This window comes from Perognathus longimembris, chromosome 10 (genome assembly GCF_023159225.1).
Source record: "Perognathus longimembris pacificus isolate PPM17 chromosome 10, ASM2315922v1, whole genome shotgun sequence".
NCBI classification, from domain to species: domain Eukaryota; kingdom Metazoa; phylum Chordata; class Mammalia; order Rodentia; family Heteromyidae; genus Perognathus; species Perognathus longimembris.
Genome location: NC_063170.1, coordinates 56,473,820 through 56,487,612, shown reverse-complemented (window position 1 = coordinate 56,487,612; position 13,793 = coordinate 56,473,820). Strand labels below are relative to the sequence as shown.

Genomic DNA, 13,793 nt, shown 5'->3' with positions numbered 1-13,793 from the left:
AGCCGTAGTGGCCGTGTGTGGCTGTGTGGCAGATCATATGTGAGTAGAAGACTCGTCTCCCACTGGGTTTACATCCAACAGACATGCAGTAAGCCAAGCGATTACACAGGGGCTACAAAAACCCTTAGCTTGCCCTCCCAAGTGAGATGACCTTTAACAAGTCAACTTACTTTTGCCTTTTCAAAATGGAAAGGTATCCTGAAACCTCACAAGGTTAATTTGGAAATTAAAATATCAACTCTTTGGGATCACTCATGTGTTCTTTCTCCTTCCCTCCCTCCCTCCCTCCTCCCCTGTCTCTCTGTCTCTGTCTCTGTCTCTCTGTTTCTCTCTCTCTCTCTCTCTCTCTCTCTCTCTCTCTCTCTCTCTCTCTCTCTCTCTCTCTCTCTCTCTCTCTCTCTCTCTCTCTCAGCAAGTACTCACCCTGTATGTCAGAAACTTTCCAGCACTGCTAGACTGGTCCACACCCTCCCAGGACTTATGACCTAATGGGGATCTCAGTATCAAATAGAGGATTATAAGACAATGCCATTTTATTAACACTAGGACAGTGTAATTCCTTGTGTCTAATCCCCTACTCCAAAAACACTTGCCAAATATCAACTTTTAAACTGTTATATGTTAAATAATAGTTATTTTTCCTAAGTTTTCAGTTATACACCCCCACCCTTTAATAAAAAATAAAAAAAGCAGGGCACCAGTAGCTTATCCAAAGAAATTAGATTGTAGCCAGATTGAATTCTTTCCCTGAGTGAATTTTTTATAACTTTGTTTTAAACATAACAGAAAAATCCTAGCTACACGGGAAGCTGAGATCTGATGATCCAAGTTTAAAACCAGCCCTTGCAGGAAACGTGTTTGAGACACTTATCTCCCATTAAATATCAAAAAAGGCAAAAGTGTAACTGTGGCTCAAGTGGTGGAGCACTATCCTTGAGCAAAAAAGCTAAAGGATCATGACTAGGCCCTAAGTTCAAGACCCAATACTGGCACATGTCTATAGATACTTATTTTTGTTTTAATCAGTCATTTAAAAGTAACACCAGTGGCATGCTATGCCTTTCACTGCATAAAGAACAATAATGCAGAATCTGGCCAGAGTAAGGTTGCTGCATCTATGATAATTTACTGATTGGCTTTTCATTATGAGGCTGAAAGTCTTTCCTTCTATCTACTATTATTTCTGCAATCACCAGTATTCATTAATAAGGCAGCTATCTGACTGGTAAAGCAACAACCCAGTGAGATTCGGGTGCTTTCAGATTGAAGGAATAGACTCTTGCACTGTCTTTAATGGAATGATACAAAATATTCTTTTAACTAAGATTGGCCTTCTACACCCTCAGGGTGCTGCCCCTACCTTTGCTATTCCTTTGGGTTAAATTGGCCACTCTTAGCCTTTCTTTACTAGGCAACTTCTTACCCAAATGTGAAAATCCAACCCCAAATCCCCCTCTTGTACTGGATTCTGAGTCTTTCTGCTCAGTAGCATTTGTAGTCACAGAGCATAGCATTCCATTAGAACCCATGTTTCAATGTAGGTTTGCCCCTTGGACAATCAGAGATTAAGCAAATCTTCCTGGAGGTAGAGGGGAGAGAACACTGGAAAGGGTGATATAGATCCAGATGCATCATACTCGTAAACTGACATGTGGCATTGGAATCCTTTTGCATAACTACTTAAAGATAATATTCTAAAAACTGAAAAAAACATCCTGGATGTGATATTAAGCAAAAAAAAAAAAAAAAAAAAACTTTTGCAACTCACAGAAATTGGCCAGATAGTCTAAAAGTGTGTATCATAAATATCATCAACTACAGGCTCTTTCCAGTTAAATTTGATTAAATTAAAAGATGGCTTGTTTCCTTTTTGTTTTAATGAAAGGAGTATTATGGTATGATTTTTTTTTCAGATAAGGGAAGAACTCTGGAGATGGATAGCTAATTAACCCACATCAGAGGTGGTCAAGCCTCTCCCCTTGTATGCCAGCATCAATCAATTACTAGGTAGAGCCAAAGAAGGACTGAGAAAGACTTTGAAATCACATCTGCAGGAAAAATCACTGTTATTGATTATGGAGGCTCATCATAGATGAAAGGCCAGAGATTGGCAACGTCTATGCCATAAATTTGCTCTTCCTTTTAAACAATCTTGGGAGCAGCTGTCAAAAATGCTGCCCTACAAATGTTTACCCAGTGACCTTGCTTCTACTGCACTTCTCAGAGATGTGGCAAGTTGCATTTGCAACAGATGAAGAGATGTAAGGAGGCACCAAAACAGTTCAATTTAACAGGGCTTCATCTGCGAAGCTTCCCAATAGTATGCCCCCGTGTCTTTTATCATTTCATTTCAGAAAAGGGGCCTGATTTATTTCTCTTTCACTACAACATCTAATTTGTTTTATTTGGGCTTCCCAACATTGTTCACTACTTATATTTTCTTGGTAAAAGTTAATTTCAACTTTCTGGAGCATATCACATTAAATCCCTGTATTTCTTGGGTGATAAGTTCTTAGACAAGAAGGCTATGTGAATCACTAATTGCTATGATGAGCCTATTAACGTGTTCTTATATGCTGTTTCCCTACTAACATAAGAATAAAATGAAAATATTATGCACCATGAAAATATGTTGCTGAGGTTCACAGATTTTGTGTAAATAATGTCACTATAAAAATGTCACCATATAGGCCAGGTTGATGTGACGATCTATACATCATTAACAATAAGAATGTAGATGAGCCATTTCTGGACCACAATTCAGAAATGACTTACTGCCTAGCACTCAGCAACTTTACAACACACATATGCAAATATGCATTATTCATACCATAGGGTTAACCAACCTGTCCACAGAAACCTTAATTGGTAATGAGGAAACTAAACCAACACTAATTTATAATTTAAAAAAAAAGTACCACAGCAATTGAAAATCACTGACAACTTAAGACACCACTCATGATACGCTGATAACAAATTAGCCTTCCTGAAATTGGATGAATTCTAATTATTTGCATGCAGGATCTTTGTGATGTTTCCAAGAGCTGGTAGTCAGCTTTCCTAGTAGGATACTAAATTACGAAAGCTCAGTAAACTTTAGTTACATGTCATTTCCAGTAGAATAACCTAGTTGGTTTGTTAATAAGTCACCTTTATTATAATACAAAATGAATGCATATAGAATCTTAAATCATTTGTCCACAAAAAAGAAAAAAAATACATTAGTTTTCAAGATCAATTTATAACCCACTATGGGCCGCACACTAGATTTTGAGAACTTTAATAGAAAGTACTAAATTAAGAGTTTTTTATATAGGCATCACTGTACTATCTGGTGCCTCTGGTTTTATTACATTTACTGATTATCACTTCTCCCAAACCTTAATCTACAAGAAAATTAATTGATTGTTTTAAGCTGAGATTCAAATGAGACCTCTGATTTGAACATCAGCTTCATTATATAAAGCTCTGTACTTACCAGACCCCCAGTTCTGCAATTTAGCTACAAACAAGGAGCTCAGATTGAGGGTTTTAGCCTGTCGGGCATAACTAGGGAAAGGCTGAACATGTGTACATAATTTTAAACCAAGACTAGACAGATTTGCCCAGAAACTCCCCTTTGGATCTTACTGCCCTTTTCTTTCCCCATACTGCTTGCCTAAAGATACTTGATAAATTTTCTTAGCAATCATAAAATGTAGGAACTGCAGGTAATCTTGTCTGAGGTATGACACTGAAAATCTGCAGGAAGAAGGTAGCTCTCAATCAAGTTTCACGTGGCCTACCTGACATTTACAAGGCAAGGAAATTAAGTATCAAATTCTAAGGTTCTGGATTGCCTGCAAATATCAGATGATCCGCGCATACTGAAAGCATCTCAGGGAGAGCTAAGGATGTATATACAGGCTTGGATTGCCTAGGCCTTGAACCTTTCCTTGTGCCTGGACCCCAAACTGCTTCCATCCTTCCAGTTACCCGAAGTTCTGTGTCTTGACCACCTGTGAAATCATGGAGATAAGTTTTCAGCTATCTCAGCCAGAGGCTTTTGGTTTTGTTGTTACATGAAGGTAATTTTGCCCTGAGCCTTTCTACATAAGATGGATAAAATGAATAAAACAGATCTTCAGGCAGCTTACAGCTTCATCATCTGACAGAATATACATTACTGTTAATGGAACGCATGGGTCACCTTCTTGTTGATTCCTGCCAGCCCTGTCACTGGGAGCCTTGCAATCTGACAGTGTAGCTTCTGACTCCTACCTTGTGCTATTTCCTCATCATCGATGGATATTTTACAAAGGCTCAGTGTGGTCCATTCTCATCCATGCTTTTATTATTATGTTGTTGTTGTTGTTGTTGTACAAGGAGGTTCCAATTCAATAAGTCAGGTGTTGAGTACAATGCACCTTGATCAGTATCACTGGTATTAGTCCCCAATACTGGGATTTTAAAAGGATATAAAGCTTCTTGTTTAGGTAAAGCCTGTTTGATTCACAAACATTTATGCAATATCTATTCAATATTTTATTCAGTAGAAAGTATGACCCAGGAGCTTCATGATCCTATTTCCAAGATTGCAGTTCATACCAGGAGCATTGATACACTTCTTTCCATTTAAGTGGTTCATCTAAATCTGAGGGCTGACATCCTATATTCACTTCAAAGCATGTAACTCAGCTGATCCAATCCACACGAGTGAGAAACAAGAAAACCCATCAGGACGTGTAAGATTTGCTTGGCTTGGACTTCTTACTGAAAAAACAAGAAGCATCCTAGAAGGAAGATCTAGCCAGGATGGTATAAAGGTAAATGTGGCTAGAGCAGTGGCTACTGCTTGGGGCAGAGATGGGAGGTTTTCTGTTCTTTTGGTGTCAGGGTAACACTTGGTTTGACCCTTTCTATACATGAAGTGAGGAAGCCCTTAATGAATAAACATCATTCATCATTCAATTTATCTTCTGAAAGAAAATCTCTACCAACAAAAAAAAAATCCCACTTCTCTTTTATTTCTCTGGACCTTTATTGCATGAAAATAGGGAAAGGAAAAAGAACTAGTGGGCTAAGATATCCCTATGCGCTTTGAGAACATTATCTTCGGAGAAATTCAATTACTTTAAATGAACTATTAATAAAATGATTCATCTTCACATTACACCCCCCAAAGAAGGGAAAAGTGGTTTGCCTAGTTCTAGGTTCTCTCTGCTAAAAATAATAATTGTAATAACTTTTCTCTTGCAATCAAATTACATCACAGTTAAAGGCCTCTCTTTATTTGCTGAGGGTTTCTTCCTCAGTCCCTCAAGACCATCCTTACAAAATTTTGTTTTTAACTGTATGAGTGAAAAAAATTTCAGAAAATCTTTAGGGATTTAACACATGTCTACATTCATTCTATAAAGTCTATGTGATTCTTTTGATTAAAGGAAAGCTGTCAAATATTGAACTGAGCCAAATATTTACCCAAAAATATGTACGTCCATGTACATACATACTATACCAATCATTCAGTGCTCCATATCACTCCACATTTCAGTGGTCTCCAGAGAGAAAAATACACACACACACACACACACACACACACACACACACACACACACACACACATCCTTATATTCACCAAAGTAGTAATAGTTAATGGAGAGTGTGGGTCCTCCCAAACTATCATTACTCTCTTCCTGAATGATTTAACAGGTGTTTTCTGAGCACCTACTATAAGCCAAGTACCCAGAAGGAGAAACAAAAGAAAGAAAACATCAGGATTCCAGAATTTTTTGGCCCTCATTTTTCAATATATGTGATATAGATACACAATGTAGATGATGTCTGAATTTTTTTTAAGTCATGAAAATTTTTAGAAAATTTTAATCTAGAAAGTACTTTGGATAATGTCTTGTCCTGGAGAAGAAGAGACCCCCCCCTCCCCCAGTGAGCACCTCCACAGCAGTTAACCAACCCCTCTTTCCAAGGGTCATTTGACTGAACAGTATTTCACAAAGTATAATTTGAGCAATCTTGGCCTAGACACTGCATGAGACTCAGGCTCTTAAAAGGAAAATTGTCTCATGATACTTTCCTACCTTTCTCACTCCTTTTATCCTCATTGGGAAACACTGTTGGGTATGCTTTACTTTTATTATTAAGACCCTATAGCTAATATTTTAAGCTTCTTTTTGTTAAATACAATAGATGTTTCATACTAAATGAATGCAACAAAAAAAAGCCCACAGATTTACAAGAGGTAAAAGAGTCTGCCATTTCAGTTCTTTCACTAGATTTAAAAAGCAGTAGAGAAAACCAGTTTATACATTTTGTTGATATGCTTTGTGAAAATGCTAAGATGATTTAGTTCTCCAAAATGATTTTGAAGTGGACTCTTCTCACCTTTTTTCCTTCGGTCATCAATATCTGGGGTGGGGGGCATTGCAGAGAAACACAACCAACACTCTCTTTGCAACAATCACACCCTACACAATTGAGAGGATGGTATCATGGTTCATATTTAAATCTTTCATTTTGTACATATTCAACTTCTTTTTTGTTCAAGTTAAAATTATTATTGTAATTCCTACGCCTTAATATACCCACATTTTTCACACTCTCCCAATAATTTTCTTACCCTAACCATCCAGAAGTAGAACTGTATGCCAAATTTACGCACTTCACATTTTGAAAGACATTACTAAATTAATTTTGAAAAATGTTTTCTTAATTTTAGTGAATACTTGAACGAGTTTTTTAATGTTTAAATTTAAAAGCAATTTGTTGTTCATATCACCTTAAATTACCTCTAAGAAACTGGCAACTGATAACTAATGTTTATTTGTGCCACTTCTAAATATTTTTGTTTGCATGTGGTATAATATCTATTGTTATGAATGGATGCCAGAAACTTGACCTAGAATTAACTACCACTTACATGGTATTGCAGCCATTCTTTTACAAGTTTATGAGAACAAACAGAATAGATATTTTGACCTCTACTTGGGCTTTATATTTTAGGGTTTTAGCAAATATCCATAGCTTCACTTTGACACTGGGATGAGGTCAATACCATCAAGCAGATGATCAATGGATTATCAGTAGCACCAGCTTATACCAAATAACAACCTGTCTGCTCTAATCCTTAGACCAATTCACTACGCTTAGCAAGCTGGCTCTTGTAGGCATTCTTGGAAAGCAGCCACTGAATTACCCACTATTTCCCATACCCTCAAATTATAAAACAGCCCTTTACTCTAATATATCTTGGTATTCTAATGCATATTTCTTAAGCGTTCCATAAAGTAAATTTGAGTGGCAAGGTAAAAATAAATGTAAGTTACATAAGAATGTTTTATATTAATTTATCAAAAAATACCATGGTTTAAACTGGGCTAATCCTACTCAGGAGGCTAAGATCTGAGGATCATAGTTTGAAGCCAGCCCCGACAGGAATGTGAGACTCTTAGCTCCAATAAGCTACTCAGAAAAAGCCAGAAGTGGTGCTATGGCTCAAGTGGTAGAGTACTAGCCTTGAGCAAAAGAAGCTCAGAGACAGCATCCAAGCCCTGAGTTTAAGTCCCAAGACCAGAAAAAAAAAAAATCACAGTTTAAAATGGATGGTTTATTCAGTATATTGTTAATTCACAGATGAATTATAGATGAACATAGTTCACATAAATCCATATACAATTCAATTCAATCATTATGGATAGAATTTTATATACCTTTCTCAATAAAACTGGAGAAAAAGTGACTTGTTAGATACTTATTATTAGATACAGCATTTTATGTAATGTAATTCATCAGTATAATTTTAAATTACTAATGAACTTAAGAATTTTGAGCTTATCTCTATTTTATTATATTTCAGGGCCATGTTCTCTATCTCTTTCTCTCTCTCTCTCTCTCTCTACACACACACACACACACACACACACACACACACACACACACACCTGCAGACCCCAAATCATGTAGCCATTAAAATTGCTGTCATTATTCATATATCCATAAGAATTTTTAAAAAGTAATCTTAAAACAGAATGCAGGGCTGGGAATATGGCCTAGTGGCAAGAGTGCTTGCCTTGTATACATGAAGCCCTGGGTTCAATTCCTCAGCACCACCTATATAGAAAAGGCCAGAAGTGGCGCTGTGGCTCAAGTGTCAGAGTGCTAGCCTTGAGCAAAAAGAAGCCAGGGACAGTGCTCAGGCCCTGAGTCCAAGGCCCAGGACTGGCAAAAAAAAACAACAACAATGCAACACTTGGTAAACCATTCCCCTTTCTCACCTGTTACATGAGTATTTATGATGATGAGAGTTGAGGCTCTCTATTCCATTACATGAAACAAGGAACATATAACTACTTTTTAGTTTCCATTATTTCCTCTAACTTTTTTTCAATTAACCACTTCCTATGGGTCTTCTAAGTGGGGAAAAGGCAAAGATGTAATAGATATTGAAGTTGTTATGGTAACTTCTAACATAACTCCCACATAAAAACTCAAACTAGCCAAATATTAAATTATTGAAATTATGACTGTTCATTGATAGCACGTTTTACTCATTTATGTAATTTAAAATTTCACTTTCCTTTGATTGACTGTTTTAATCTTCCCTAACTAGGGAGTATCTGGAAATAAATGGTGCGTTCCTAATACCATAAATATGAAAAATAGAAAGTACTTAGGGGCTGCAGACGAATACATTAAAATCAGCCAGTTTTCTAGTTAACATATTCTCATTCTGTTTGTGTACAGACCCACGGCATGCAGAAAGAAGACAGATCACAAATCCATGGCCCCACAAAAGCATTGTCCTAATTTCATGTTATGACAGCAGAAATGGCCCAAATCTCTAACCATTTCCCCTGAAGGAGCCTGACTGGCTGGTGCTAGCCAGGTGTAGCAGTCTGAAGGAGGGAAATATTGTGTCAAATTCCACTCATCTGTCAGTGGAGTGGATTATTTCTTGAGAGACTGAAATTGGCTGCTTGCAATCGGAACCCCATCAATCTTGCCATGGAAGGGACAGGAAAACTGCCTATAAGAGGTTGGCGAGAGGAGAAGGGGACAGGCAGGCCTAAGCAGGTGAGTGGGGCAGCTGAAAGCCTTTATTCTCCCTTCATGCAGGGCTCTGAGTGAAAGATTTGTCATTTTGCACATTTCTCAGAATACTTGGTATGCATGCGCAGTCTGCCTGTTCTTGCTTTATGAAAGAGGCGATTTTTCAAGCTTAGGCAAATGTAACAAAGCTCAGGGGCTGCTTGGGGGCCTCATTTTTTCTCATCATGCCACTTGTTTTAACCGATTGGAGAAAATAAGATTATGTCTTTCCTTCACCCTCCCCCCCCCCCTTCATTTGTTCGGCTATTTATTTATTTGCTCATTTAGGGGTGGGATTGTCCCAGATAATGGGCCTTGAATTCTCTCCTGTTTGCATACACATTTTATTAGTGTCCCTGAAGATTTAAGAGCCACAGTGGAAAATGCCACAAATCTCATCAAACAAAGCATATTTTCACTTAGAGAATCAAAACAGAGGATTTGTATTAAAGAGTCTGACGGAAATAATCTAGACGATTGCTCTGACCAAGATCTATCACTGTAATCTTTGTAACTGTTGTTGAAAACCAAAAAAGTTGAATAATCATGTTTCGCAGGACTTTTTAATCTGACCATATCTAAAAGCAGGCATTTACAGTCTTACCATTTCAACAAAAAGGTCGAAATGGGCCTCAAGATGTATTAGTATTTGGGCTTGGGGTTAATTTTAATCAACCCTCAATTGGAGGTACAATTTGATTTTTACATGGAATTATAAGAAGCAATTTTTCAGTTAGGCAACAGAAAAAAATGAACATTGAGTTTAATTTCATTTGGAGTACAGGACAAGTTTCTCAATTTTAAAAATACGGCATTGTAATAGCCCCAGAGAGATATGAATTTAATTATGAAACATAACATTCATAAATCCCCTCCCCCCAAAACCCTTTATCAATTGGCTAACAGAAAAAACCTTATGCAAGTGATTATATACATAGAATATAAAATAACATTGTGGCATTTGGTAGTCTTTTTCTGATTATTTGCCATTGAAACAAACAGCACAATAGTAAAAAAAAAAAAAAAAAAAAAAAAAAAAAAAAAAAAAAAAAGAACAGGGTGTCATTCTATGTAGATTAATAGCCACACGAGCAACTACGTGACTGATTGGACATCTCTGATTTGAAGGTCTATGCCAACGAATCTTTGATTATTTGTGAAGAACTTCACAAAACATTCTTCTGGGAAGTTATTTTGTTTGCAACCCCAAGTCATCTTCAGAAGGGACGAATTAGTTAAGGGAAGAGAAGTCACTCATATTAAGTGACAATCTTCACTGTTCCCTGACGCTGAACCACTTTCTCAGAAGGGCTGTGTGTATTGACATAGCCTGCAAGTTTAACAGATTAGATGAAACGCCATATTATTCAGCAATAGCATTTGCACCCTAAGCGGCGTCCCCCCCTATTTCTGTGGACGCCAGTAGACTCCTCTCTGGCCATGACCACAGCCAACATGACTTCCAAGGGCAGGTGTGCGGCTGTGTGATTTCAGAAGAGTCACTCAGCCCCTCTGAAACTTCCATCTCCAGGACAGAAGATGGCCAACTGCCCTCGTTTGCGTAAGGAACAAGGGCAATGAGTCCTGAGAACGTTGAGTGTCCGTTCCGAGTGGGGGAGGGGGGCACTGTTAATATTGGCTTCTGTTACAAATCGCAAGGATCACACACACAGCTTAAACACATTACCGGGACAGATTGGCGATAGTGAACTTGGTAGTAACCCGGGGACACTACCACACACACACCAACTCCTGTTTGTACCCTTCTACCTTCACAGTGAAGACAGACAGACAGACCATCCCCGCATCCGGCTCTGGACCCCTGGCTGCAGAAACACCAGCAACCCAGGCAGAGCCATTTCCAAGCCCACCTGCGCGCACGCCAGCGCCCCCTGGCCTCCCTCCTCCCCCCCCCCCCCCCCCCCCCGCCTCCCTCTCCGACCCAGCGCTGGGGAAGCTCGGCCGTCCGGGGCTACTGGAGACGCCAGGCCTCTGCCCCAAGCACCGCCCCACCCCTCCTCTTGCAAGCGAGCTGGCCGCCCGCTGCCCGCAGCCCCGCAACACCCGGTGCGGGCTCAGCCCAGCCAGCTCCGGCCTGGGAAGCTGAGCCCGGGAGGCAGCCACAGGCGCAGCGACGGCAGAAGAGCGCAGGATCCGCGTCCTCGGCCCAGGCCGGCTGCCTCTCTGGGGAAAGGCAGGGCAGTCCATGCTGGACCCGAAGGAGGGAGAAGCCAGAGGCTGATGGGAGGCGGGAGGGATATTTAAAGGAAGGGGGGCGGGGGGGGGCGGTCAGGAGCACTACAGAGACCAGGACTCCAAACTTGGGCGCGCAACTGGTCCCCAGAGGCCAGGCGCCCTTAGCCATCACAGGCTGGGTGGGCCCGGGAGGAGAGAAGGGAAAGAGGAGGGAAAGGCAAGGCGTGCGGTGGGGGAAATGCAGGGGCAAGAGCACCAAAGGACACGGGAGGAAACGTTCAGAAGAACCCCGAGAAGGTAAGAACCATCGAACTGGGAGGGACTTAGTCTTGAGGAAGCCAGCCCGAGGGGGAGGAGAGAAAAAAACCCTGAGTGAAGAATGAATGAAGCCTTGGATGGAAGGCCAAGATGAGGAAGAAGGTAAAATGATCCCGAACTAAAAATTCAATGCAGGGGAGGGAAAATTCCCTGAGGGAACTTGTTCCTGAAACTGCCCCCCCACACACACACACACACAAAAGTGCAGGGCAAAAAAAAAAAAAGATAAGTAAATAAAAACAGCCACCCCTGAACATACTTAGAAGAACAGAAAGTAAAGGGCGGGAACGGAGGCACATGAATGTCGCCCGGAACTAGTAAGTCACTTTTCATTCCTTTCCATTGACAACTTTGCTCCCAAAGTTAGTTTAGGGAACGCATTGGCGTTCACAAAAAAACTAAGTTGTTGGGGTTGTTTTGTTAAAATATGTACCCCAGGAACAGACATCGAAAGATATTTTCTCTCCCTAAAACATCCACGAATCTTGGGAGGTATCTCACCTATTGCACCTATGTTGTGATTCGCCAGAGCATCTCCCAGAGAATCACTTCTCCTAATCAAAGCATAGACTTAGAGACAGGTGCCTTGTCTGAGAAGTGAATAGAAATACCTCCAAGGCACTCTAGACCCCTCTCCTCACGCCCACTGTCCCCCCCATGCCCACCCCGTAGCATACAGCCTACAATATGTCTCAGAATTCAGAAGCAAGCTGCCCACACTGTAGCGCTCTCAGCCACTTGGTCTTCCACCATCTGTGAAAGGAGACCCAGGTGATTCTACAGGAGCCTGCCCCAGAGCCAGCGCCTACCTTACCTGGCCTGTGCAGGTGGTGTTGCTGGAATGTATGCTGAAGAGATCCATGGCAAAGCAGCATAGCGCACGTGCTTATCCACAAGTAGAGGACCCAGGACATGGCAGAGACCATAGCCATTCTCTGAAAAGAACATGAAATAAAATATATAGATGCATATGTATGGCTATCAAAGTTACCCCTTGCTTCAAGCCCCCAGGTCAGTCAGCATCACCAAATCAGAATCACCGAGAAGTCTCAGTTGTCAGGCTCCTTTGCTCCTGGCTGAGCCAGACTTCATGATCTAGCAGAGGTCACGCCATGAAGTGAGCTCAGTAAGGGGAGACCCTTTCCAAGAAGGGCATAAATACACACAATTTAAAAAAAAATTAAGATTTGGATGTATTTTCTTACTATTATTTAGGCTAGCATTTTTTTTAAATCCTATTTTACACAACACTCTGAAAACTATGGTTCTCCCAGCCCTGAGAGCTACAGACTCCTGTTCGTTCTAACTTCATTGCAAGTCTGACATAAGCCTGGAAGGAAAGAGTGGGTTCCTTTTTTTTTTTTAATTCTACAGTCATGAATTTTTAATCGCAATGCTGCCTTCTAAACTAAGTAATCATTTCTCAGAGGCATGTTGTAATCTCCTGATAGAACCAATCGCTCTGCCTGGACTTTAAAAAAGAAAAAAATAAGAAGGAATTGTCTTCAGCCAGACTGAGTTTCAGGTGCAAAATCTATGCCTGTATCCTACAGCGAACCATAATTTTACAGTATTACTTTGCCTGTTAAGATTCAACTAAGGCATTTGTTGTAGTGTTGATGAATATGCATATACAGGTGGTGTGTGTATTTATGGATGAGCCTATACCTTTTCTTAGGTGCTGAAACTTTGACAGTCTTATCTGCACCTCTGAGAGCCATTGTAGCTACAGAGGCACAATGGTGCTACACATTGTTCAATTTCTCAAGCAACACCTTATGCTGCATTTCGCCTTGCCAAATTAATCAAACTTGAAGCATCAGCTAGTGATTGGAGGCATTTTCTCAAACAAGAATCCAGTTCACTGTACGCTTTGCTCTTAAGTAGAGAGAGCTGGGCAACCAGAATTGTGAATTCTTTTTCTCTTCCCACTGTCAAATCACACCCTTCAACAATTACAATTCTACATTAAAAACCCGACAGTGACCTCCCAGCGTGACTCCTTTATTTATGAAAAGTGGCAGTCTTTCAAAACCTGGGGGAGGGTTGGTGCTGCATGCAAAAGTATATGTTATACATACATACATATATATATATATATATATATATGAGCACATAATTCAAGATAATGAGTGGCTGTTAGAAGTGGAATCTTAAGAGAGGGTCTTAGGAGTATAATAGAGAAATGATGACAA

General features: G+C 40.1%; 1 protein-coding gene across 1 annotated transcript in view; it reads right to left on the bottom strand.

The window, feature by feature from the left end:
- Positions 1–12,530, bottom strand: part of Tafa1 (TAFA chemokine like family member 1) — a 444,264-nt gene extending 431,734 nt beyond the window's left edge. Inside the window, exon 1 of the mRNA XM_048354882.1 lies at positions 12,413–12,530. Within this exon, the coding sequence (XP_048210839.1) occupies positions 12,413–12,530 (118 nt within the window). The remainder of the gene's footprint in view (positions 1–12,412) is intronic.
- Between the last annotated feature and the right edge of the window lie 1,263 nt (positions 12,531–13,793).